Below are 25,696 nucleotides of genomic sequence, written 5' to 3'. Positions count from 1 at the left end.
TAATCTGTCTGCTCCTCGATTACTTCTCGATTTTACACGAAACCCTCTGCTTTGGCTAGCTTTGGATTCAGCATATCCGACTCTGTCATTCCACCGGCCCTGAACAACGCTTTTTGGAAAGTACGAAGCAGTACTGCATCCCTGGGTCGTGAATCAAGAACCCGAAACACGATGTCAACCTGCTCAAGCCCCGTTCGCGCACTTGCCAGCTCCGCTTTCGTCCGATGGGCCAACAGCCCGCTGTCACGCAAGTCGCCAGCAACATCTCGAATGGTGTCGATGAGTGCTTCTTGGATCTGAGAGCGGGCATAATGACGAGCGTTAAAGGTCTCAGGAAACCACCGATAGCTGGTGAAGTCAATCCAAAGTCTGGAGCCATCAAAACACATACTTGGTGGAGAGAATAAGCTTGGTTAATGTGATGCTTTCTCCGACTATGGTTGACTCGGACTCAATTGAGGAGTCTTCCGGTGTGGGCGACGTTCGAAGCGACTAAACTCATTAATAGGTATATCAGGGAAGTAGCGGAATCACCTCTAGCTCCTGTAACATTAAATTCCCCATGCTGCGATCTTTTAAATCGCCAATTTCAGTGTTCAGCTCGCGAATGCCTGTTGGACTGGTGGCGATATTGTGCGAGATAGTTTCCAAAAGGACGCGGGCCTCCGACTCATCTCGCTGACGGGCAGCCTCGGCTTCACGCTGAGACTCTTGAATGTCAAGGTCGCAAGTTATCTGGAAGAAGCTGAGAAGCCAAAGGCGATGACAAGTTGTCGTACGCTGAACACGACAAATTCTTCCCGCAACTGAGTCCGATATTCCTGTAGTCGTTCGGCGATGTCATTGCGATGCAGATATTGAAGGAGCTTCTTCTGTTTCGCCACTCCCTTGAGATATGCATGGATACCCTCGATTACTCTAGATTGGTACTTGAGCCAACTAGCAGGTGGCTCAATTTGTACACGCACTGGACGTAGTCTTTTGTCTTTGTTAGGTCGACCGAGCGTTCGAGTTGCAACGAAAGCCTTTGAGCATATTCCCCGATGGACTTGATTTCGTTCCGATTCGACTTGAACTAGCTCAAGGATAAGCGGCAATAGCGGACAGTGAATTAACCCGGACCTGATCAATACTCGTCTCGATGTATTTCACCAGCCCCAGAGCAGCCTGTAGTGGTGGGTAGGCTGAAGCGGCGGAATTTGCTGCGTGTAAAATTTCGATCAAGCTGGCCGCCGTCGTCGTCCGGGCCATCTCTTAGGCGCCAAATATGGGCGATGCTTCCAAGTTGTGGGGCGTCTGATTTCGGCCCGACATGGCTTGCTTTGGGATGGAGGAACCAATGAGAAGAATTCACTCTGCACTGTCATAGCAGAGAGGGAAAACGATTTTGGGTCACAACCATCACCACCACCATACTCATACTCAATACTTAGCTTTCTTAATCCAACAAGCCGGCTTCTGCGTTACTTTCCGATATAAGCCGCCTGCTTCGAATGTACCCATGCCTGTAGACAGGTTTGTGCCACCCATTGGCCCTTGTCTCTTCAATGCATGGCCCAAGCCTATTACTGGCAGCGAAACACACCGGATATCGAGAACTATGACGCGTTAATCTGTAACGCAATTTCCACTTGCAGAAATTTTTGCTTTTCCTGCGGCTGTAGCGGAGTCTGACTCGCTTCAACAAGGACTGTCTCGTCCGCAATCACAACACATTCTCTCACTATTAACCTGCATAGCACTTTCAAATGTAAATGGCTCTTCAAAGCCAGAGGACCTGAAATTACCCGCGACGATCTGATCACAGCATTGACTATGTCCATCGTCTCCGAGCTCGAACACCAGCCCTTACTCAGTCGGATGGCACAACAAGTCCTGACACATTGCAAGTCCTTTCGACAGAACTCATCTCTTCCTCCATCTTTGCGGCGCCCATTATCGCGATCGTAGGTTCTGCAAGCAGGTCGAGAAACAGCTCTGCAAGATGGAGAGTACAAGGTATTTAGTGCAGGAGGTGTGGAATCCAACGATGGTTCGGTAAGTTCAACTTGAAATACTCACACTCATAGTCAATTTCTAGGATTATGGGGCAACTAGAAGCTCGAAACCAGTATTCGTGCCCTATGGTGCTCCTACACTGAGATATACATATCCTGAGCAACGGCCGTTCGGATAGCGTGTCACAAAGAACAATAGCCAGAGGAGTCAATAACAAAACAAAACTTGAACAAAAACAGCGCAAATACTCCAGCGAACTTGAAGACATTTCATTAGATTTTGAACAGGCAGTGTTTAACTTGTTAGAAGTCGAGTTCATGTATATACTCAGTAATCTGTTTGCGTTTTCGTTTGATTTACGAAGAGCGGCGCCGAATCAAAATCGTCATGAAAACAAAGCAAACGGCGCTTGCCATCACGATTGTCTAAATCATCGTCAACCTATTTGGTCTCGGACGGCACATATTTCACGAGCTTACCGCAGCAAATGTCACAGCCCGCACCCAATGGAAATGTCGAGTGAGAAGAGCGCCTTGAATGGGAGCTGCGCCGAGGGAGCCAAAACTGGCAAAGGCCAGAGCAATTCCTGCTCTTGCCCTTGAAGACTTCAGTACTGATCGCCACTCATTGTATTTTTAACTCACCCCACTTCGTCTGGAGTGCGGGCCAACGAGGCTAGACAAGCAAGCGAAAGGGCCAGCCATGCCCCAGAGAATATGCCGTAGAAGATACTGACGACTATTAAACTCCCTGAATCATGTCTGTTGCGGATGAGTTGGGCAAAATTGAAGGAAGATTTCATGCTTGCATTCCTAAAACGGCCCAGATTGTAGCTGCGGTACCGAGGGTGCAAAATACTTGTAGTCCGAAGGGACTGTAGATGTCGGCGAGGTAATTGGCCGCGACACGTCCGAACGCCGAGGTTCCATTCATAATTGCGATCTGCGAAATTGTGAATTCGGGGAGAGTCGGGTACGATAGGCCTCACGGAGTAGAATGCTAAATTCGCACCAACAGAGTGCTGTACAGCATATAGCTGGACGTATATCACTAAGCTCATTTTAGAACGGTAAAACGGGATGAAACAGAGTATTACAAGGCATATAAACCCCAAATGTCGACAACAACGAGCTGTCCCTGGTCAGTAGGTAGGTAGAGCACTGGCAAGGAGAAGCCAACCCCAGAATTGCCCAAAGGTACGGGACATCTCGGAAGAAACTTTTGAGATCTGGGGGTGCCCGCTTTGAACGAAGAGGTCCAGTCCGCATAAGTAGATTTCCGACGATGCTAAAAGGGAGAACAATGTAGCCTGAGGCTCGCACAGCGGGTCCAAAACCAATCTTGGGGATAAGATGACTGCTGTCATATCAGATAGAGGTACTATGATGTCAACGGTAGATGCACTTGAGCACTATGCGGGAATTGGTGAGCGACAGAGAAACGTTGTGAAGACCGCACTGATAGGAAAGATGGTGGAGCCAGCCGATATTCCTGTAAGAAGGATACCCATAGCAAGAGCACGCCGTTTGGCGAAGTGGTGGGACGTGACGGAGATCGTTGGGACGAAAATTAAGCCGGCACCAATACCCATGCCGAGTCCCTGACTAAGAAATATTTGATAGTATTGGAGTGGTTTGGCGAGTGAGAGCATGAAGAGTCTTTGATTCTGTAAGTCTGGAGCTTGATGAAATAGTCTGCACGAACGAGAAGGTAAACAGTAGGCCGCCAACTATTTCGAGGTGGTGGAAATAGCCGTTGTCAAAAAGCTTGCCAGAGACGATCCCGAGCAAGTAGGGCATCATGAGTTGGAAGCTTCCAATCCATCTGTGTGCTAGAGTAAGATATATGCCATTTACGAGGAGAGAGAGATCATACGCTATGCTGCTTGAGGTATGGTTGGGAAGGTATCGGAACACGTAAAACTCTGCTCTGTTTAATGCGAGATGGCGGAGGATGTAATGGAAGACAACCTTCATAAACACCAAACGAGTAAACAGTTCTGCCAATCGTGAGCGGGGGCGAAGCTTAATACGACGAGACGCATACCCAAACGTAGCGAAAAGAACAAGCCAGCTAGACACACTCAGATGAGGGAATTAAAAAGATGTTATATACGCACCCTCCCGCAATCGTCATCCAACCACGGACCCCGCCCTCTGCTTCCGTTCGGGTATTTTCAACGCTCAATTTTTCTCTGGAAAGGTCCGCCACGGTTTCGCGAACATCAGGGGTCGAGCTTGACCGGCGTTCAACGTGAGGGTTATAAGACAACCACCGCTCATCATAAGGATTGTAGTCAGAAGGGTGATGCTTCGAAGAGGGAAGTCGGTTGGGATGCAAAGATTGTGTACGATTTATATCATCCTTTTGCGAGGTGTGGGTCGAATTGGGGTCAAAAGCAGTCGTCACTGTAGCCTGGGTCACTGGATACTGCAATTCGTAGCTGGTCGCCATTGAAAGTAGGAGAGGTCTTAGAAGAGTTCAAGAATGAAAACGGCGGCTTGCAAATCTCCCCCTCGTAGAAAAAGCATGAGCGCCGAAGGGATACTCCACATATGCCCCGTTCCTGCGCTGATGACCGGCAGGTTGGCAAAATGCGACGGCTTGACTTGGCAGGCGGTTTTCCGAAATGACCATTGTGAGTTGTCGGCGACGGCATCTGTCAAGGCATTTGGAATCGGAGAGTATGGTGCGGCGGTGTTATGTGAATGCTATCTACATCGACTGGGAGGAATAGTGGCGAAGAATGACTGAGTTGAGGCAAGTGAAGAGTTTGTGATGTTGATTTGTCAGCTTTGGGCGCCGAGGACTTCCTCAGCAAACCTCCCGGACCGAAGTCCGGATCCGCGTCTGGGGCCAGATAACCGTTTCGTGGAAATCGGACTGCCAGCTGGGAGAACTGGACTGATTAGAGCTTATTGAAAGATGAGGTCGGGTCTATGAAATGATCCAGGGATATGTATTAATATGATGCGTTTGGTTGAGGACCTATAATACTCCCAACTTGGAGACTGCTTCATTCGAACTTCGAAGTGAAAGGCTTTGAATCCTTTGCTGACGCATCGGTCACTCGTCACGTCACGATTTCTTCGACTTTCATTCTTGCCTTCGAAATGCCCAAGATACCTGCAAGATAGAAAACGTGCTCGACAAATACAGCTATCACATTCGGTGACATCTCCCAAAATATGACGGAGCCTTGCGCCTGTCTGCTTCCGTTATTGATATAGGTAATCTGCCCAGGCCCCACGGTCGGGACTGTTGACTTGCACTTTCATGTCGCCGATCCGAACGGTGAGTATCAGTTTGGTTACCTAAATCCCGATTTAACGCTGGGACTCTAGCAATGGTCCCGACTTATCCGTTTCGTCGCCGCAGAAACATCTCAAGTCCACCTTGGGCAACCAGTGGACTCGCTGCTTGATGGTGCCACCCATTTCTTAAATCCCATTTCTTAAATCCCATTTCTTAAATCCCATACACTCTAACGGTCAATAGTCGGATTAGCAGCAGCGCAAGGACGAACGATCAAGGCTCACGAAATAGTTGGGTCAGCACTGGACATTTCTGCTCAAGTAACCAATAAAGTCCTCACCGTGAAGGAGTTGTTGAGTCCATTGGCTCGTGAAGAGGTTAAATATGTTAGATGCCTTGGTCTGAACTATGTGGACCATGCGGTAGATCTAGATTTCTATTCTTTCCATGGCGGCACTAACAAAAAATTATTAGGCAGAAGCGAACATTCCACCGCCAGAGTCAGATATTATTTTGACTTTCTGGAGCCTCTGTCCTTACGATGATATATAGACTTCCTGTTCTCTTCGTAAAGCCTGTCTCGTCTCTTATCGGCCCTTGTGCTACCGTCGTCATCCCGAAAGCCGCACAACCCGCAAATGAACATCTTCCTGACTATGAAGTCGAACTAGTCATCGTCATCGGCAAACTTGCGAGGGACGTCAGCGAGAAGGATGCACTGGACTACGTCTTGGGCTATACAGGTGCCAACGATGTGTCGTTCCGCAAGCACCAGATGGCTGTTTCGCAATGGACTTTCTCCAAGGGTTTTGGTGAGTCAGGACATGAACCCTTCATCTCCGAACCTGAAACGCGTTATAACTAGACGATACCAATCCATTCGGGCCTTGTATAGTCAGCACAGCAGCGATTACGGACCCACAAACGATTCCGCTGAAATGCACTGTCAATGGTGCCGTCATGCAAGATGGAAACACAAGGTGGGCTTTGTTTTCATCGATTCACAATACTGCAACACACTCTGTGATCCAGAGACCAGATCTTCTCCGTTCGCAAAACGATTGCCTTCCTTTCTCAAGGCACAACTCTCGAGCCGGGGTCTCTCATCTTGACGGGGACACCGAAAGGCGTAGGATTCGTTAGGAAGCCGCCCGTCTACCTTAAGGATGGCGACTCAATGAGCGTTTGGCTAGGACAGGGGATAGGCACGTTGGTGAATGATGTTAAGGAGGAGAGAAGGAGCGCAAAACTTTGAAGATGGTTGTATAACAGCAGGGTTGGCCAGAGCAACCAGTCTCACACCCGAAGACAAAGCTGCCGTACTTGTAATCTCATGTCCGCGTCGCGGTGTTTGTTGTTAACGTGAAAGAGTAAGGTCACGAGTGACTGTCACACTTTCCTCGAATTTCCTCATCTCCCCTCCCGCATCGCCCTCCCTTCTTCCCTCTTCCGACGCTAAGGCGTGCCGGCCAAAATGATTCATCGCAATAGGCGGCCGTCTGTGCCCATTCCAGGGCTTGGGCATACGGCTGCCTCACCATCGGTTGCGACATCGGCAACACGAGTCGGGAAGAGCAGCGACTCGCATGCTTTCGGCCACGCGTTTGCGTCGTCTCTTTCCCATTCTACCCTATCTTCCTCCGCCTCCGCCACTCCCCAGCAGAAAATTGTCCAGGTGCTGGTTCAAAGGATAAAACTCAAAGTTGGTCGTCAGGAACGTCTTTTTCGTGGTTGACCCCATGTTTTCTTAGCTTCCGTACAACTCTGGGATGGACTTGATCGAACTGGAGGCGGACACCGCGACGCAACAAGCACTCGAGGCGCTTGTTACGCTCACACACGACAGCATGGATATCATATCATGGGCTTTGAGTGAGCTCTTGGAGCGTTTGGCTATCGTGCGCCATGTTTTCTCCCAGCTCGCTCGTAACTCATACCATTTGGAAGCCCGACAAGGACAAGCCGCAACCTCACCCCACCATCCTGACCAACGAAGTCATTCAGTCCCAGCTCTATGTGATGAAAGTTTTGTCCATGGCCCTTGCCTCGCGCTGGAATCAATCAAATCGCCCGTCCTCGCGAGCCAGCAACGATTCCCCAGCACCGTCACGAACGCGTTTTGCTGCAGACCAACGTTCAATCCAAACGGATTTACCGCCCCTCGACGATAACTGCGCCAAATACGTCCTCAGCGTTATGGTTTTATACCTCCGACAGACGCATAGCAATGAGTCCCCTCTCATGATCGAAGACCAAACGACTGACCTCGCTTTCGACGACTACGAGCTTGGCCCCGGGGAAATGAATCTGCTGGATACGGATGAAGAAGTGGGAAATCTCCGGCCTCGAGCGTCCGTTAGCTCGCTGCGCTCAATTACTGCCAGTGTCAGCTCTTCTGTGCCATCGAGCATTGGTGGCTTCAAGTATGAACGCACAAAACGCTCAGCAATCGTTTCGCCACAACTCATGAATGGACTGCTTGCCAAGTTTGCTGGCCGTGTCATTTTCCAAATCTCTGCGTCAAACTGGCCTGTTGTATTCAACCGTTTGCGCTCCAAGTTGCATCATCTTGCTGGTGGGGACATGGACCGCAAACAGACCCCTGACCTTGTGGATTTGCAACTGCTGGCGCATAGTGCCCTGAATCGAGAGCGTCTGGTAGCCGTCCTCCAAGGCTTGTTGTTTTCTCGTCAATGTATCATGGTCTTAACTAGCGAATTACAGAGCTTGCAGCCCTGTTGCTGAACATCAAAGAAGAACACCAGTTAATCGCCCCTGTTCTCCGTGCCGCCGTTTGGAACTGGATAGACCAATACCCCGACGAGTTCAACGAAACAATACGGACACGAGGAGCTTTAGAGGGTGTCCCCGAGCGAATGTTTGATCTTCTCTACAAACTCTGCTCTACCCCCGAATCGCAGACACAAAAACAGACCTGGCCAACACTCGCAATCCTAAATAGCATATCATCGGACCGGTTAGCTTCGGACCTTATGAATCAGACTTCATCGTCGCGAGCGAAGACAGCAAGGCCGGTAAGAACTCCAAATCCGCAAGTCGATCATGTTTTCTTATCTTCAGGTCAGAACGTGCAGTTCTCCGAAGATATCATTCGACATGCGCAAATCCAGTCGAAATTGAGCGAAACTGCTCTTGTTTGCGCTGTCGATTTGTGTCGCGTTGCGTCCCGTGTACAGGGACAAGGCGATGCTCCGCTTCGAATGGTGGCTTCTGACCTTGCCCCAGAACTCAAAGCACGTCTCAATTTATTCTGCATATTGTATAGTCCTAATTTCGACTTCACAGGGAATGCTTCGTCATCCGATGTACAATGGCCAAAAACCGTTCTGGGATTTGGACGAGATCGATGTTGCCCTATATGGGCAAGCGTTGGCAGCGATCTTCCGCTTCCTCCCTGAGCAGGACTCCTTACTCTTATTCGAGGAATGCCTGATGCCTGAACGGTCAGACGCCGTCAAACTCTGTGTCGTTCGCGCATGCTTGACCCTAATACAAGAGGTGGGTTATATCTTGTGGTCGATAATAAGACAATGAAAGAGTTTGCAGGCACCTCGACTCCCATGGCAGCGGTCGCTAGACAAGTTGGTCGCAACTATTTCGCCACGTTTGCAGGCCATCTTTGCGGTATTAGCTTCGCTTGTCCATCTGAAGTCAGTCACTCAATTGCATTCCGCCAGAATGCGGGCCGAAAGCGAGGGGAGATCGACCAGAATAGACGACCACAACGACCTCAGGCATTTCCCAAAATCAAGCATCGTACCCCCAATATGTTGCAAGACAACGAGATTTTTATGCTTGGGATTGCTGCAATGTGGCGGGGCGGACCCTCACTTTTTGCATCGCAGGGAGAGAACGCGAAAGGCTGGCTTAATGCCTGTTTGCGACTTTGGGAGTCAACATTACATAACGCGGTTAAAGCGTCCATGCTCGTCAATCTCCTGATGATTCCGCCACCCGTCTTGAAGGCACCGAGTTTGGGCGAGCATGCAGAAGCCAGCATCAAATTTCTGCAGTATGCCTTGTGAGTCTGCTGTCCCAAGCCATGGAATACTGATTCATGTTTGTTTCAGACCCAACACGTTGTTTTCCACAAGCTCCAATCTACTAAGGACACGATCGGATACTGACACGACATTGCTGTGGACATCTGCACTTACCTCATTGCTCGACATTTATCTCATCCGCAACCCTGTCAGTAACTCGTTCTGGTCGGGGTGATGAGCGCTAATTTCTTGCAGGCTGAACATTCTCAAGCCGTAAGAAACCACGAGGATCGTGCGCCAGCTTTAGCGCTGGTGGAGATTTCATTATTGGTTACTCTAACAACAGAGAGTATGCCCATCGCCCAGATGGCCGCGAAGGGTTTACGGACACTTGCCAAACTGGAAGCTCGTCCAGATGCACCACCGCCTCCAGTTCTCGATGATGACCTGATATCCAAACGACATCTTGTGTACGAGCAGCTGGGAGATCCTCGAGTTGTAGTTGTGGGTAAGTTTGAATCATCTGGAGTCGCTTCTCCGTCTGATCATTTCTAGGTCGCGTTGGGTATCAAAAGCGGATTCGAAAGTTCATCCGACTCCTGTCATTCCCTTCCGCAATCCATGTTGCTGTTTGGGAAGAGTGTTACTATCGATGGCTTTATTTGTACAATCTGCTCAAGGACAACTTGGACGAGGCCAACTCGACACCGGAGACCAGAGAAGACACTATAAATGCGGTCAAGGTCCGTCGGTAATAACATCCCGTTTCCTGCATTTCACCCGTATTAGGAAAAACGCATTGCGTATGAAAACCTCAGTATGTTCCTTGCGTCGCTGGGCGGCGCCTGTGTCCAGGACGGCATTAACCTGAGGTTCCTCTCAACCGTCATCCCTCCCCAATATCTTCCCGATCAACTACGCGAGCTCCAGCAGCCAGCACCACTGGTGTCCAAGTTCCTTTATACGCTGACGGATGAACTGGTCAGTGAGGATTCGCAGATGCGCGAGATTTCCAAGACCGCATTGGGTAGTGAGTTGAGTCCGAGACTATACTCAAGGCTATTGAGGCACTTTGACGAGTATGTTCTCAGTACTCTCTTGACTCTACTTGTTGACTTAGCGTTTTCAGTACCATTCGTCAAATCAGTGTTTTAGTGACTGGCTCAGAGCTTGCAGAATCACACATTTTATTTGTCGACCAGGTAATTTTCTGCCTTTGTGCGTATTCCCATTTCACTCAGAGATTTCTGTAGTTTAGTGCCGTCCTCAAGCTCATCATTGAGAGCACGCCCATCAACTCTGAAGAGATCATGAGCATCGACATCAGCGGAACCATGCATTCGTTAGCGTCTTTCATTGGTCGCTTTGATGCGTATGCGGCTTTGCGACTTCGACTCCGGTTCTGCATTCTGTGTGATGCTGTTTGCGACCGCGCGGATCTGTTGACAATCCGGCGAGATAGTCCTGCTCGCCAAAGGATTCTCGATATCTTGGCTGAGTGGATGCAGACGTTGCCAGAGGTATAATCCCTTCAGTCCGGGTTTATTGCTGTTGATGTATTCGCAGATCCCATCACACTCCCCCGAGCACCTTGCGCAGACGGAGCTAAATTTTGCATGTCTGAGGACTTGTGTTAAGCTTCTCGATCGGTTGCAGATACGACCTCCGGAAGAAGCTGCAGCTGGCGACGATAGTGCACATTCAGTCTCACGCTTATTCCACAAATACTCCAGCTTACTTCTTCGTGGACATATCGAGTGTCAATTGGACGATGTGGTTAGCATTTTTGCTTGGAACCGGAGGCTAATCTAACTGATCGTCCTGATAGCGTTCGGATAATGTTTCGGAGGCGATGTCCCTACACAAGGTATACCATCTTGTTATGCAGTGAGTTGGTAATATAACTCGACCACAGAAGAATCGAGTTGCGCAACGAGAGGCTGAATTACGCGAACTTGTCATTACTGGCCTTACGCACATGGTCAGCGCCAACTCTGAGCATGGATTCAAGCAGTGTTTGCCCCTGGCCTACGGCTCAGATCTCAAGAAACGAGCAATATTTGCAAGCGTTTTTGCCCGTGTCATCTCTCAAGGTACCAAATTCGAGATTGAGGCAGTCCCTGCGGCCGTCAACCGGCATTCACGTTTACTGGAGCTTGTGAAAGGGTCGAATGTAAAACATGCCTTTTGTTGCGTCTACGTATTTTACTGACCTGTCATAGATGGTGCTTGTCATGGCTATTTGCGAGACTTGTCCACAATCTGAAGTCGAAATAATGGTTTCGGTCATGCTCAATCTCTTCGACACGCGCAGCACCCTCATGGCACTGCTCAAATACATGATCGAACGGGAGGTTGCCGCGACAGGTTGTTTATTGTGATCTTGTTGTCCCTTCTCCGTTAATGCATATCCCAGAAAACGAATCTCAATTGTTCCGCAGCAACACGACTTGCACCCGGTTTCTGTCGGCGTTCGCAAAAGTGCATGGCTACACTTACCTGCGGAGTTTGATTATACCGCTAATCAAAGCGATGGCAGCGGTACCACCTGGTCATGGTTACGAGCTCGACCCAGACAAGCCCGACGTCGGTGAAGCTAAAGCCGCACAGAATCTGGAGAACGTCAAGGTCATCGCGTCCACATTTTTGGAGATTATTTCCATGTCCCTTCCTACACTGCCTGCGTCAGTAGCTATTTATTTTGGTGATGACGACTTTGCTGATCCATGGCAGAATGTTTCGCGAAATCTGCACGCACATCTCGAAGGTCGTGCAAAACGTGTGGCCCGACTGCAAGTTTTCGGCTATGGGAGCCTTCATCTTTCTTCGGTCATTTTCACCTCTATCTGGCTCTATCACCACTGAGGGACTGTAGATTCATCTCGCCCGCTATTGTTGCACCAGAAACAATTGATGTGGAGATACCGAAAGATTTGACGCGGGAGGAGCAGTTGTCCATTCGTCGCGGACTTATGATCATCACCAAGATCATCCAGAATTTAGCGAACAACCTGTTCTTTGGCAAGGAGAAACATATGGTCCCGCTGAACGCGTTCCTCGCAGACAATATTGCCATTGTCACAAGATTCTTGTCGGAGCTTCAGGTACGCTTGGTTTTGTTGTGACCAGTGCAGCAATTCAATGTTTCTCCTTTAGAAATACACACCCTCTTCCACGGAAGATGAAACTGACGAATGGTCTGGAACGACCACAGACGATACTGACATAATCGTGCTCCATCGGTACTTTCACAAACACGCAGACAAGATCGGCAAAGAACTGCTTAGTTTGTCGAAACCTTCGGATGTGGACCCGACCGCAATGTCTGGTAAGCATGCATGGGACGAGCTCTGCGGCTTACTCGTTGAGCTCGGGACGCCTTTGGATATTCCCAAGCTGTCTTTGGCGTCGTCGATTGAGCATCGCGATTACCTGGATCTCATGGCGCGACACGCCCATCGCAGTACAGATTCCGTGAGAAGCATCTTTGTAGAGACGGACTCGCCTTTGGTATGTTCCAAGGCCGTATACGCGGGCCATTCTCACAAGCTGGACAGGATAAGCCAGCAGTGTTTTTGTTCAATCTCGCCAAAATCGACGTCGAGGTACTGGATATTGAGCTACTAATGTACCATATCTTCAAGGTACGTTTCAGTTTTTTCATGATGTATTCTTTTTTGCTGATATTGATTTTCTCAGACTCTCTCATTGCCCATCTATCAAAACAGAACTTTCGACGTCATCCTTGACTGCACGGCATTTACTGGTATATCTGAGCTTCCACTCCAATGGCTCAAATTCTGCGCCGAACTGATACCCTACGACATCCGGACACGATTTGCGACGACCCATATCCTCAACTCCAACACCCTTACCCAAAAATACATGCGAAGACTCTATAACTTTGCGGCTGGTACGCCATTCTGCGGTTCTGTTCGAGCCCACTCTTCGGTTATCGAACTTGGTGTGCATGTACCGCGACAGGTGATTGATAAACTTGGGTACCCGTGTATGCTTCCTTTTATCTGCTCTGGCCAATGCTGATCTGTTTGCTTCCAGCATCTTTGGAAGCAGAGGTTGGCAGCCAATTCGCGGAAATTTCGATGCGCTTGCAGCAGTCACGCTTCCCAATTTCCATGCTTGTTGGCGAAACCCACCTCCGAATAACGTCTACTCGGGCCCAGCCCATCTCTCCTGGACTGACATGCAAAGCGACGGAGATCATTCCACTGTCGGATGTCAGCGACGTTTACAATGTGTCCTCAATCGGCCAAGATACGCAAGAGTTTATCATTCGACGGTCTCAACAAGGCGCAACTGTGTATTTCTCGTCGGCGTCAAGAGAGGCCATCGTGAAGGTATAACCGTCCTCGACTCCAATCGATCTTCTCATGATCACTTCTAGGCGATTCGTTCAGCCAAAGGTCGCTTAAAGGACACCTCCATTCCACTTGCAGAGCGCTTCTCTCGCTTTTCCAATATTCCTGCAACTTTGTTGCATGTTGGAATGCTTAGTGTTGGTGTCAATGATGAGGAGCTTTGCTCAGCGGGCTACCAGCTTTTGGCTGCGGTCTGCACATATCTTAACTTTGACAAGAGTCCCATTGCAGCCCCAAAATGTGCGTTCGTCCCCTGGTTTATAGACAGCATTTTTACATCTCATTTAGCCGGTTTTGTTCCTGGAGACCCGACAACTTTCGTGACCCGCCTGAGCGAGGCGTTATCGGAATTCGTTCCCCAACTTACGCTTGATTTCATCTCCGAAATTTCCGTCGCTATGACGAATATGGACCGGAATGCTATTTCACAACGGGTTGCCTGCATCCAGTACATGCGACCGTGGATGAAGAACCTGGTGCATTTCGTGAACCCGACCAGTCAATTATACGAGCGATCGGGGGCACGCATTCGGGACGCCATCCGCATTCTGTCAGACATGTCGACAAGTCAGCCCGAGGCAAGTGTTGTTGTTGGTCAAAACTATCCCGTTTCTGACAAACTCTGAAGCTGACGTCTGGGACACAACGATATGTGTGGGCGGAGGTCGGAAAGCTTGATCCCAGTGTTACCGACGTGGTTCTTGACGAGCTTATTCGGAGTGCGACCGATGGCGGTGTTGGCTCTACGCGTTGCGAGACCATTGGACTGCTCATTGCGTCCATGACTTCCCTACCTTTACGCGGAAAGCTGATCTTCAAGCTTCGAAAGGTTCGTGATAGTTACCTGAATATCATGATACTAAAAACCATTCCCATAGGCACTGACAAAGGCTACGGGCACGAAAACTCCGCCCAAAACCTTGCCCGACTACCCCAACTGGACGGAAATTTCGACCTTGATTCGGCTGTGCTACCTCGGTGGATACCAATCGATGAAGCCTGGCCACAATCTCTTCTATGTCCCCGACATCTTCCATCTGGTCACCTTGACTGCTGGGGTTGGCTCATCCCTTGTTCGGAAATCAGTTTATGGGCTCGTCGTCAACTTGTTGCAGGCGATGTACATTGGTCGATCAGAAGACGCTCCTGCCTCTGAGCTCTCTTTGCTTATGGAGGAATGCGAATCACCAGAGACCCAGCGCCTGTTTGGTCTGACACGGCTCAACACGAGCAGCGAATATGCATCATTTGACGCTACTGGTGATCTTGCTAAGGTTGACAGCCAGGAAAGACTCACGGATTTCCTCATCCGCACTTTGGAGGTCACTGCTGGTTCGCGGGGACTGCTCAATGTCTGGCGAGCAAGGTGGATGAGTTTGGTTTCATCTTCGGCATTCCAATACTCTCCCGCCATCCAAATTCCTGCTTTCACAACCTTGGGTTCGCTCTTGACCGAGGCCGACGACGACTTTGTCTACCAGATGCTGGTGGCGCTGAGAATGGCTTTACAGCAGAGCTCGGAATCTGATGCGGCGATTGTGGTTACAATGATTCGTTCATTGGCCAAGGCTGCTCCGTCGCTGCCTCTTGGCTCGCGCTACCTTGTCTCGCTGTTTTGGCTTGCGGTAGCCCTTTTACAATGCAGCTATATCACGTTCTACAGCGAAGCGGCTTCTTTGCTTTCGGTCACGCTCGAAGGAATGCGGGAACGGGGGCTGTTCCGACACGCATCTGTGTCGACAGTGCTGCTCGAAGGGCGGGACAGTTTTGATCCCGTGCTCACCCAGTTCGACAGCATCATGGGCATTTCGTTCGACACCAACTTCTCGTTTGCGTTGTCCGCTGTTTTATTCAAGGGCCTGCGGACCTCGATCGTAAAGGAGGCGGCGGAGAGTGTGCTGCGGACGTTGCTGAGCGTGACGATGCGGCCGTATCTTCGTGAAGGCGAGGTCAGGGATGCCTTGTCGGCGGAGGCGCTTGGCTACTTTCTTGCCCTGCTGCCTGTTTCGGCCACGCACACGTCCTATCGGAGGCTGCTCAAGGAATGCAATATGGACGAGTCGTGTTTACCTGCTATCAACCCAGTCGAGGACGAGACGAATTCGCCGCGTGTCCAAGTGTCGTTACTTGGGATCGACTCACCGACGAGTGCGTTGCTCGCTGCCTCCTTCCTCGGGGTGGTGGTGACAACGACTTCGGGCAACGACGCGGAGAGCGAGATGCTGTATTGCTTGCTGTCAGACATGGGAATTTCGTATCCTGATATTGTGGGCATGACCTATGACGGACTTGAAGAGAAGATTCACTCTATTTTCTCGAAATCATCCAACCCGGTCATCATTCGTGCTGTTTCGACTATTTTCCGCATGGCGCAAGACCATGACAGGCTGCGATCGTCTTCTACGCGAGGGGCGTCGACATCTACTCTCAACACTGTCGAGGAAAACACTGCTGTTCCCGTGTTCAGTCCTGGTGGAACCCATTTGCAGGCGCTGGAGGACATCGGGATGGGTGGGGTTGCGAGTACATTTGTGTTCTTACCGCCCACGGGTGGACATGCGACCAAGGTGATTCAGTGGATTGGGGAGTTGTTGGACGTATTGTTGCAGCCATGAAGGTCCGAATCAGTTTATCTTTTTGTACTAATATCCTTGCTCTTTATTTGGTGTAATTTGGCTTGAATGTACATATTTAGAATGTATCTGTTTCGGAAAGGTTCAAAAAGAAACAGCTAACTACGAGCCCATGATGCAGTCAGACCTTGCTTCAAGCCCTTTTCTGGCAATAAGTCTCTTAATTTAATTTGAGATGTTCAAATAGTATCAGAGTATATCAATCCAGATCATATCAATGCTCATGTTGCACTGTGAGTATTCTACTGAATATCAGAAATAAGTTTGGTGATATTATATTATAGTATATATTATATTATATTGTTATTATTATTATTATTATTCCAATTTTTTTTCACTCTGTACATCTTTGCACTCTCCAACAAATCATAGCTACCTCTAAAGTCATTTTCTATTCTATTTAACTAGATTTGAATGTCATTTCATTTTCTAACTAGGCAACTCTTGATGTCAGGATACTATAACTCTTGAAAATGACTATTTTTAAAAGTCTATTTTAGGATGTTATTCTGCTTAAATATATATAACATCTGATTTTTTGAACCATATTAGTGCTTTGATATGTGACATTTCATTTAATTAAGATGCTTGTGGCAGGTTTTTATATGATAAGAATATTTGAGTATTTCTCTCTATAAACTTATAGCTTTACAGCCTTCACTTACTTTTATGCAAAAGATCTGGACTACTGCTCATAGAAGTAATACAAAGGATGTGGGTAAAAGCCCTGGTCCCTGATATCAGAAGTCATAAATGATATAGGGCTTCAAGTAATAATTAGTTGATATCTCATTATGTATAACAAGTATAATATCTGTGCCTATGGGCAAAAATTTGATTGCAGTGCCCACACAGTCGCAAGCTGGAATATGAAATTATTTTTGATAAAGATCAGGGGGTTTAATAATTAGACTGTACTTCTAAATAGGCAGGGCTGTCAGGAGAACCTCTCTTTTGCCCCCCCCTGGAGACAGTCTATCTCCATTTCCAGTCTGACTCCCTTTCTCGCCCATGCCATCATGGATCCATCAATGCCCTCCTGGCACCTGCCAGTTGCCCCGCCTAGCCTGCAACACGCCCAGGCCTTCTGTGCCTGCCAGCAGCAGCTACGGATAAGTAGTATATAGTCAGCTATTTAGCAGGTAGACCCTTAAAGTTTCTTCTCTTTGGATCCTTAACTGCTAGGTCAGCTTCATTTGTATCTGACCATTGAATATTCACTCTTTGGATCCTCCCCTGCTAGAACCTTGATCTCAGGGCCTCTGGCGTTGTCCTTACAAGAAACTACTTCAAGGTGCAGGAACTGCCAGGAAGAGAAGTTGTGGATATTAAATTGTTGATAACTTTAGTTATGGAGTTTACAAACAGATTTGATTCCCAACAATTTACTAAATTGGTATGGAAAAACTTGAAGTTGCAGCAACACAAAAATGACAAAGTATGTTACTAGGCCAGTATAGAAAATTATTTCCCCTACTTTGACTGACATACTTACATAATTAGAGGCCACCACTAAATTTTCATAAAAGATTACTAGTAACAGCATCTTTGCCAAGTGATCAAGAAATAGAGTTACACAGGTTACTATGACAGGTTTGTTTGTTTGTTTGTAATACAGTAATACTGCCTCATCCGAGAGCTACCGAACCTGATACCTGAATGTGGGTGACCTGCTCCCCGTCTACAAGGGAACCTCTACCCAACACGCAAATACCAAGCTACCAACTGAAATAATCCTAAAAAAGTAAGTAATTCTTCTCAATTTTCTTCCAATGTCGTCGCTCCAAAACCAAGGAACAACATCGGCTGCCGCAGGGGCTGGTGTCCAGGCTCCCGCTTCAATATGTCTGCACAGGTACCAGGAGAACAGACTAACAACCACACTGAGCTCTTTGCTATTCTGTTATCTGAAACATGCCTTATTGTATTACTAGCAGCATTACTGACAAGCAACTGAAAGGAGAACATTTATCTCTATAGCTATTTGCATATAGGTGTTTATTTTGTTGCTTGTGTCTGTCTGGCAACCTAATTTTCTGGGATGGACGGATTCGGACTTGGCCCCATAAATTACACGTGGTCGGTAATGTTATGTAACTGCCAACAAGTTACTCTGAACCGAGAATGCCACCTGACCAAGTTGCATACTGTATGCCAGTGCCAGCGAGGACCGCCGGCGAGCAAGGCTTGAAGGACCCACTCCGACCCGGGCCGCATATCGTTTCCAAGGGCAATCATGATATTAATGACTCCGCGACTGCACTTGGCTGCCAAAAACACTTTTCAGGCTTCAAGCCGTCGAAAAGCCATCCGTCTTGTTGGAGAGGCCACCTATTTTTGGCCTAAACTGAGACGAACTACAGCATTCGGATACTCATCACGCAGATTCACGACTGTGCGTTGTTGTCTTCCCGAGTAAGCGCCTGACCTTTCAGGTTGGAATATATGGGATGTGAGGAGGTGAAGGAACACAGTTGCCTGGGCTACCGGCACCATTTGACTCGCTTTCGTTATGGTAGGGCTTTATAGACTCCATTGGACGACGCTGGCGCACTCAACTCCCCTACGCGCTCTTTCATCCCTGATGAACGTCATAAGTATTCGACGACCGCGATGCTGCTGTGCAGTACATCCCGGTCTGGCGGACACAGAACGGAGGGGCCGGGCTGGGGGTACCCGTCGAGTTTGACGGCACGACTTCACTTCCCAATGCAAATGGGGACGCTGCTGTGTTTTCTTTCGTCGGTGATACAACTTGTCCTTGCTCCCAAACGAACACTGATTTGTTGCTGACAAGGGAGTGCGGTGAGCGTCTATGGAACTACTTCAGAAACCAATGCCTCTCGAATGAACTTCAGTATCGATGGTGGGCCCTCTACCACATATCCCTCGGCTCAGGGCCCCTCCATTATCGGCTACCACCAGCCGCTCTTCATCTCTCCTCTTCTCTCTGATGGACCACACACCTTGCAAATAACGGCGAGCGGAAGCAACCCTGACCAGCTGTTTCTCGACTACTTGATAGTGCAAACAAAAGACGTGCAAGGAAAGAAGGTATTCTTGGACGACATAGACCAAGACGGAAGCATCCGCTATGGAGGTGATTGGCAGCAAGTGAACATGGATATGCGCTTCTTTGGCCAGACAAGCCATTCGGTGGGAAGCCCAGGAGCATGGGTTGCGGTCACCTTTCAAGGTGAGGCGACTTTGTTTGTTCCGGCTACTGCGTTTGTGATCAAGTCTTAGGCAGTCACCTCAGTTTGTACGGCTCCTACACTGGAGCTTGCACGGCCAATTCCGGAGGGTGTTTGAACGCTTCTGCAATTATCGATGAAGGAACTCGCACTGTCGCACTGAAGCCCCCGACCACTGGCGCGCAACCAAATGAAACAATATACAACTTGCCTCTATTCGACACCTCTTCATTGGCACTCCCATCTGGTACACACACGGTCAACATAACGTACCATTCTGGTCCAGCGCTGAATGTCGACTATTTCATTGTCTCCGGAGCCTCGAACAGCACCAGCAGTTATGTCCAGACGGCCACCCTCACTCCACCACACTCGAATGCAAGTACGAAGTTGGTGATCGGCAGTATTGTTGCAGGAATCTTTCTCCTCGCAGTTCTTGTGGGACTCTCTATCTTTTGGCTTCGTCGCCGCAAAATGGCCCGATATTCGCAGCTTGCAGGTATGCCTGAATTCGCGTTTGTACTGGAACTCATCAACTGTCAGCTCGACCTTCGACTTTTGAATATACCGATAGTCAGAACAGACGCGTGGCGACGTCTGGTGCTAATGACTGGGCTGCGACAACAATTGTTCCCTTCACGCAGGATAATCGGTATAGGAAGAAGGCACGTTGTGGTTCTAAGGTCTGGTGTCCACCAACTGATTATTCTGTTAGGCTACGAGTAGTAGAGTGGGTGTTGTTACGGACGAGCGAAGAACCGTCACTGTGTGGTCATTGGATCGGCCATATCGGTTGACACCCTCCCTGGCTCCATCGGACATTCCCCCACCTAGTTATTACAGTAAAGAATGAGGGACTGACACGGTAGTGGGGGTGGGGAAGCGGAGTTATTGTCCGAGCGGCGAAGAGACGATAAGACCTAAGTTAGATATGCAACGAACGACATAATCTCTTCCAGCGGCTCGAGCAAGGAGGGGAAGAGTACATGGTTGTAGCAAGCTTAAATGTCACGCTTGAACGCATGATTTCCGTTCCTAAGAAATGATTATTTCTTGTGGTAAGGCGGTGGAAGGATGATCATGCCTGAAGGACAACTCCGGGATCCGAGCGGCAAACCATAACCGGTGGCAGCAGAATAGGTGGCAGAATGAAAAGTCAGAGTTGATGAAGGTTGTTGTCGCTGGCCGAGTTGCATCAGCGTCGGGTTCCGCTCCACTTGTTTGCTGCATTGCTCGTGGTCGAGGACAGCGAGAAATATTGAGTAGATCCGCTATAGCGAAGCCTCTTCTCTCCATGTAGACGCATGTAGGACGGTATGATGAGGCAGTTATATTGACGATTGGACCGAGTTTTCTGAGGGGCTATCGGTGGTTGTGGTCGTTTCGTGTTTGACAGCGTGCAAGACTGGCAAGGGAGAAAACACAGTCAACACGAAGTAATGCAGCGGCAAGTAAACACACTGTTTCATACACACCCTGCGTCTCATTCTGCACGGAAACAAATGTCTTCGTTGTGGAAAGGTCCAGACGTGAATTGTCATGCTACGAAGTCGAGAACCAAGTGGCAACTCAGCCGAGCAAGCTTCGACTGCGACATTAGCAAACAAAAAAAGAGCCAGCAACGAAGCTTACGATGTCTTACGATGAGCCGGGTCTCCTCTAATATCGTGTTTACTCTCCCGCTCTCTCCCCGCCTCCTTGAAACGTTCTGGCATTGACACTGAAACCGAGGATATGCGGCTTGATATGCCTCTTGCGATTGCACCGAATGACCAAAAACGCTCGAAAGTGGCCGTCTGCGGGTTGCTTGTTTCCGTGAGTTTCGTCATTGATGTACCTGAGGGACACACCGCATTCGCATCGTCCAAATATGCCCTATAGCACAGCTATGAGCCCCATCAGTGAGCAGGGCCTCCCATACGTCGTCGAAGAAGGAACCAACGGAGGTGTCTGGGTAAACGAAAGTGAGGTAAAGCATCACACAAAACTTTGTACACACAAGTGCTTATTGCCTGTCGTTCACGCCTCGTGGCATTCTTCCAACCTGTCGCTATCCGCCCGGGATTTGTTTGAGGGCATGGGTTCCGTCGAGGAAGATGTTGCGTGCAAAGGGTTACACGTGATGTACCAACGACTCATTTCCTCACCAAACGGGATTCTCAAAAGCAATCTGCTGAATTTGAGCACAACAGGCAATTTCATGGCATCGCGATATCCAATGGGCATCGTCTGTCTCTATCTCAGTTCGATTTTCACTTGACATCAATCCGCGACTAGACTCCAGCGAGCAACGACATTCCACCGCCCTCAGTATAACGCTCCCGATGATGTGGCCCAGGCTACATTTAACAAGCACAAACCTAGCATGTCGGAGACAAGCAGTCGGAGACAAGCAGTCGGACAAGGTCTCAGCCAAGGCGTTTCTTGACCCGGAATATATCATAAACCAGCTGATCGTGGATTCGCTGGACATCGAATGGATATCTTCGAGATGGACCATCCGGAGATTCTCAGGTCCGTCGCCCACTTGCATTGACCCAGTTCTTAACTTACTCTCCACCAGATGCTGTCGTCGCTACTCGAACTCTGGACGCGCCCGCGCCGATCAAGCTAAAGACAGTACTCTAGGCTTTTGCCTTGGAGAGTCTCCCTGTTTTTGCCAATCCGATTCTAGCGTTTGTATAAGACCACCACCATCCTCACACTCGTTTTTTCTCCGACACACGTAATAATGCGCCCTCTACTCTTTATCGCGGCCACCATGGTCGCTTTAACAACCGCAACCCCAACGCCAATACACAAGCGCTCGACTACAGACCCTAATCAAGTATCAGACAAGACTTTTGACTTCGTCATTGTCGGAGGAGGAACGGCGGGTCTTGCACTTGCGGCGAGGTTAGCGGAGTGGAAGAATACGACCATTGCTGTTATCGAGGCTGGGACTGATGGCAGTGAATTTGCGGACCGGATTGCAATTCCCGGTGCGGGGTTTTTCTACATTTGCTTTGCGGTTGAAGCTGACATGTAATCTTCAAGGAATGGCTTACATCGACGGACTGTCGGGAACAACCTATGATTGGGCGTATACAACAACCGCTCAGGCTAGCGCTGGAAACGCAACGCGAGTATGGCCTCGAGGCAAAGGCCTTGGCGGTTCATCTGCCACCAATGGCGGTTTTTGGTGTCGCGGAAGCGCTCCCGAATACGATGCTTGGAATGCCCTTCAGAATGGTGCTGCTAATGCGGAGGACTGGGGATGGGATAAGATGCAGGCTGCCATGAAAAAGGTATGTCTCGGAAATTTCCAAATCCATTTCTAACTACTTCAGGCCGAAACCTTTACTCCAATGGCGGAAGCTAACGCAGCATTGCTCTCTGTAACCCACGACCCAGATGCACATGGGAAAACTGGCCCCATCCAGAGCAGCTATAGCGCATACCAGTACTCTCACCTTGCGACATGGGTACCGACAATGGTCAACATGGGTCTCCCTCACACTCTCGATCCTGCTAATGGTGACAACATTGGCGTCGCTTTCGTCCCCTCGATCATCAACCCTCACAATGGCTCTCGGTCGGACTCTAAATCTGCTTATATCGCACCGTATGCTGGGACCAATCTCGTTATCCTGACCGGCTTCCAAGTTACGAAGATCAACTGGAACTCCACAATCTCAGGTGCTGCGGTTGCGGGAGGGGTTTCCTTCGCGGCTAACGCTGGCGGAACCGTCTACAAAGTCAATGCCGCCAAGGAAGTAATCCTATCGTTCGCCATTTATCCGCTCGTTTGGCGTCCCTTGCTTACCCCTTTCCCAGTGGCGGTACTATTGGCTCACCCCAAATCCTTCAAGTCTCCGGTGTTGGCCCAAGGTCGCTCCTCTCTGCTCATGGAATCCAAACTGTCGTCGACCTCCCTGGAGTGGGTCAAAATCTCCAAGAACATCGTTCGTAATTTCCTTCTGGTTCAAATATCTCTCTGATGAACTATAGTCTCCGCCTCTCTTTACATGCAAGCGACCGATAACGACACCTGGGCGGCTTTGAAGTTCGACCAGGCGTTATGGGACGAGCAACTCGCGATTTGGCGGAAAGATGGCACTGGAATGTGGAGTTATTGGAACGAGGCAACTGCTTATCCTGCAACTACCCACCTTATGGGCACCGACGCCTCCCTTTGGGCCTCCTCCATTAACACTGACTCTGCTCTCTCAATTTCCGCAGACGCTTCCTCCATGGACCCCACCGTACAAGCCGGCGTCAAAGCGCAGTACTCGATATTATCGAATTGGGCAGCAGACGCGAAGATCGGTCAAATAGAGCTCATATTCAACATGTTTGGCTCTGCCGCGTCCATGATTGGAATCCAGCTGTGTCTCCAGCATCCGTTTTCGCGAGGCTACGTTAACATCAAGTCCTCCTCCATTTTCGACTACCCCGAGATCAACCCCAACTACCTTTCAGTTTCATACGACCTCGACCTTATGAGGACTGCCTTCAAATACACTAGGAGAGCCATTGCGACTGCCCCAATGGCGGGTATAATCAAGGCGGAGGCCCCTGGGATGCCGGACACAGACGGGGCCATTAATGGCTATATTGCGGGCTCGTCCAGCACGGAATACCATCCCATTGGTACCAACTCGATGTTACCGCTCGAGCGTGGCGGAGTTGTCGATACCCGTCTGGTTGTCTATGGCACCACCAATCTTCGTGTGGTCGACGTCTCCATTGCGCCATTGCATGTGTCGGCCCATACGATGGCCACCACTTATGGCATTGCTGAGCGAGCGGCGGACATCATCAAAGCCAAGTATCTTGCAGTTGGTTCCACAAATTCCGACTCATCCTCACTTTCCACTCGCACCAAGATTGCCATTGGAGCTGGTTCAGCTGGAGGAGCTATTGCTGTGATCGTGGTATGCCCATTTATGATTCTTTTTCTGACGTTGGGACTGAAGAATCTTAGTTGTTGGTCATGCTCCGTCGCTACAGCAACAAGCGACAGCAGAATTCGGCGTTGGCGACTTCAGCGAAGAAATTGTGGTCCCCAACACAACCCCGTGCGCGTCTTGTAGCGGGTGCCGAAATCCGCCACTTGACGCAGCCTTCTCAACTCAGCGTCGACAGCATCGCTACCTCAATGCACGACTCGCAGCAAGTCAAATATAGCCAGCATTATTACCCGCCGAGTCCCATGCATGAGGACAGCAGGAGCTTGGACAGCGGCAACGACGCGACACCACACTCTCAATATGCTGATTCATCGACTGCTGCCCTTTACTCTTCCCAATCGCCGGATTTCTCTTCTGGGCAGCGCTATACGGACTTGTCACCTCGGCATCGGTGACCAGGCCCCTGGACTTGTCTTTTTCTCCTGGGCGTTATCCACCCTCATTCGCTCTTTCACTCTCTTAGAATTAAAATTTATCCCAGCTTAGTATATAGTAGATAACGGACAGCTGGCTTAATTCGTCCATAGCCTGTAAGTACTTACTGTAAGAAAAAAAGATTCCTGCAGAAACTTGAATGGTGCACGTGATGTGCCGATTCCTCACCATCACCAAACACACAATTCCGGTACTCACACCGGATTTGGTAAAATATCCCTTGAAGTAGAAACTGTGCTAGATTCTGGTAGAATCTAGAACCAAATCAACCTATGGAGATTTGCCCAAAATATACATTTTTGAAACTGAGAATGATTTTAGTCAAATATATACTAGTTTTAGGCAGTCTGAGATGAAAACTATCTATGGGACTGAAACTATGCCTGAAATGGTTGATATCTGTGCACATATATATGGTCATGATATCACGCACATCAAATGTGGCAAAACTGACAGTGAAACAAAGGATTTCACTGACAGTTTCAGCACAGATGATACAAAGGAAATCAGCAGTGGAGAAATGCACATAGATTCTCTTTGTTTCTATTTACATTTCTCCACTGCTGAAACTGTAGATTTACAGTACAATGAAATCATTGTTGAGATCTCAAATTTATTCATGCCAGAAATTGTGATTAAAACTGTCAGTATATACATTGGAGAAATTGCAAGAGATATTGTATGTATATCAGTGACTTGAGGGTCAACCCTCAAGTTAACCCTCAAGTCAACCCCAAGGGTCTGATCTCCGGGTAGACCCTACAAGTTCAGTCTCCAGCTACATATTTAAATATATAATTAGCATGAATGGGATAACAACTTTGTAATGACTTTACACAAACTTTC

General features: G+C 49.0%; 4 protein-coding genes across 4 annotated transcripts; 2 read left to right on the top strand and 2 right to left on the bottom strand.

Moving 5' to 3' along the window:
- Positions 1 to 32: 32 nt before the first annotated feature.
- On the bottom strand, positions 33 to 1,251 carry MIND_00796400 (uncharacterized protein; the record flags this gene model as incomplete). The annotated part of the gene is made up of 6 exons (XM_037364646.1): positions 33 to 348; positions 392 to 492; positions 535 to 735; positions 780 to 918; positions 969 to 1,075; positions 1,123 to 1,251. 6 exons carry the CDS (start codon positions 1,249 to 1,251, stop codon positions 33 to 35), a joined length of 993 nt encoding a protein of 330 aa, XP_037220290.1.
- A 1,103-nt stretch (positions 1,252 to 2,354) lies between these two features.
- On the bottom strand, positions 2,355 to 4,452 carry MIND_00796300 (MFS general substrate transporter; the record flags this gene model as incomplete). Its single annotated transcript, XM_037364645.1, has 14 exons — positions 2,355 to 2,423; positions 2,478 to 2,595; positions 2,643 to 2,759; positions 2,807 to 2,940; positions 2,987 to 3,048; positions 3,095 to 3,129; positions 3,178 to 3,354; positions 3,403 to 3,409; positions 3,457 to 3,656; positions 3,703 to 3,822; positions 3,874 to 3,922; positions 3,969 to 3,997; positions 4,045 to 4,071; positions 4,118 to 4,452. The coding sequence occupies 14 exons, from the start codon at positions 4,450 to 4,452 to the stop codon at positions 2,355 to 2,357; spliced, it is 1,479 nt and encodes a 492-aa protein (XP_037220289.1).
- A 666-nt stretch (positions 4,453 to 5,118) lies between these two features.
- Positions 5,119 to 16,251, top strand: MIND_00796200 (Ras-GAP domain-containing protein; the record flags this gene model as incomplete). The annotated part of the gene is made up of 36 exons (XM_037364644.1): positions 5,119 to 5,292; positions 5,343 to 5,424; positions 5,497 to 5,675; positions 5,728 to 5,753; positions 5,806 to 6,065; positions 6,119 to 6,233; positions 6,286 to 6,462; positions 6,745 to 6,955; positions 7,005 to 7,151; positions 7,201 to 7,911; positions 7,968 to 8,288; positions 8,340 to 8,444; positions 8,500 to 8,772; positions 8,821 to 8,898; positions 8,952 to 9,295; positions 9,345 to 9,465; positions 9,513 to 9,765; positions 9,813 to 10,000; positions 10,047 to 10,336; positions 10,387 to 10,459; positions 10,511 to 10,777; positions 10,824 to 11,033; positions 11,086 to 11,124; positions 11,173 to 11,430; positions 11,480 to 11,624; positions 11,674 to 11,941; positions 11,991 to 12,086; positions 12,133 to 12,361; positions 12,414 to 12,767; positions 12,815 to 12,901; positions 12,957 to 13,266; positions 13,317 to 13,615; positions 13,663 to 13,876; positions 13,925 to 14,226; positions 14,265 to 14,465; positions 14,515 to 16,251. Exons 1-36 carry the CDS (start codon positions 5,275 to 5,277, stop codon positions 16,249 to 16,251), a joined length of 8,988 nt encoding a protein of 2,995 aa, XP_037220288.1. The 5' UTR covers positions 5,119 to 5,274.
- A 5,943-nt stretch (positions 16,252 to 22,194) lies between these two features.
- Positions 22,195 to 24,810, top strand: MIND_00796000 (Choline dehydrogenase; the record flags this gene model as incomplete). The annotated part of the gene is made up of 6 exons (XM_037364643.1): positions 22,195 to 22,444; positions 22,500 to 22,750; positions 22,793 to 23,229; positions 23,280 to 23,407; positions 23,454 to 24,379; positions 24,430 to 24,810. 6 exons carry the CDS (start codon positions 22,195 to 22,197, stop codon positions 24,808 to 24,810), a joined length of 2,373 nt encoding a protein of 790 aa, XP_037220287.1.
- Positions 24,811 to 25,696: the final 886 nt, after the last annotated feature.

The sequence above is a fragment of the Mycena indigotica genome, assembly GCF_014461135.1.
Source record: "Mycena indigotica strain 171206Taipei chromosome Unknown Mind.scaff0006, whole genome shotgun sequence".
In the NCBI taxonomy this organism is placed as follows: domain Eukaryota; kingdom Fungi; phylum Basidiomycota; class Agaricomycetes; order Agaricales; family Mycenaceae; genus Mycena; species Mycena indigotica.
The sequence above is the reverse complement of the archived record's forward strand: the minus strand, read 5'-3'. Positions and strand labels throughout refer to the sequence as shown.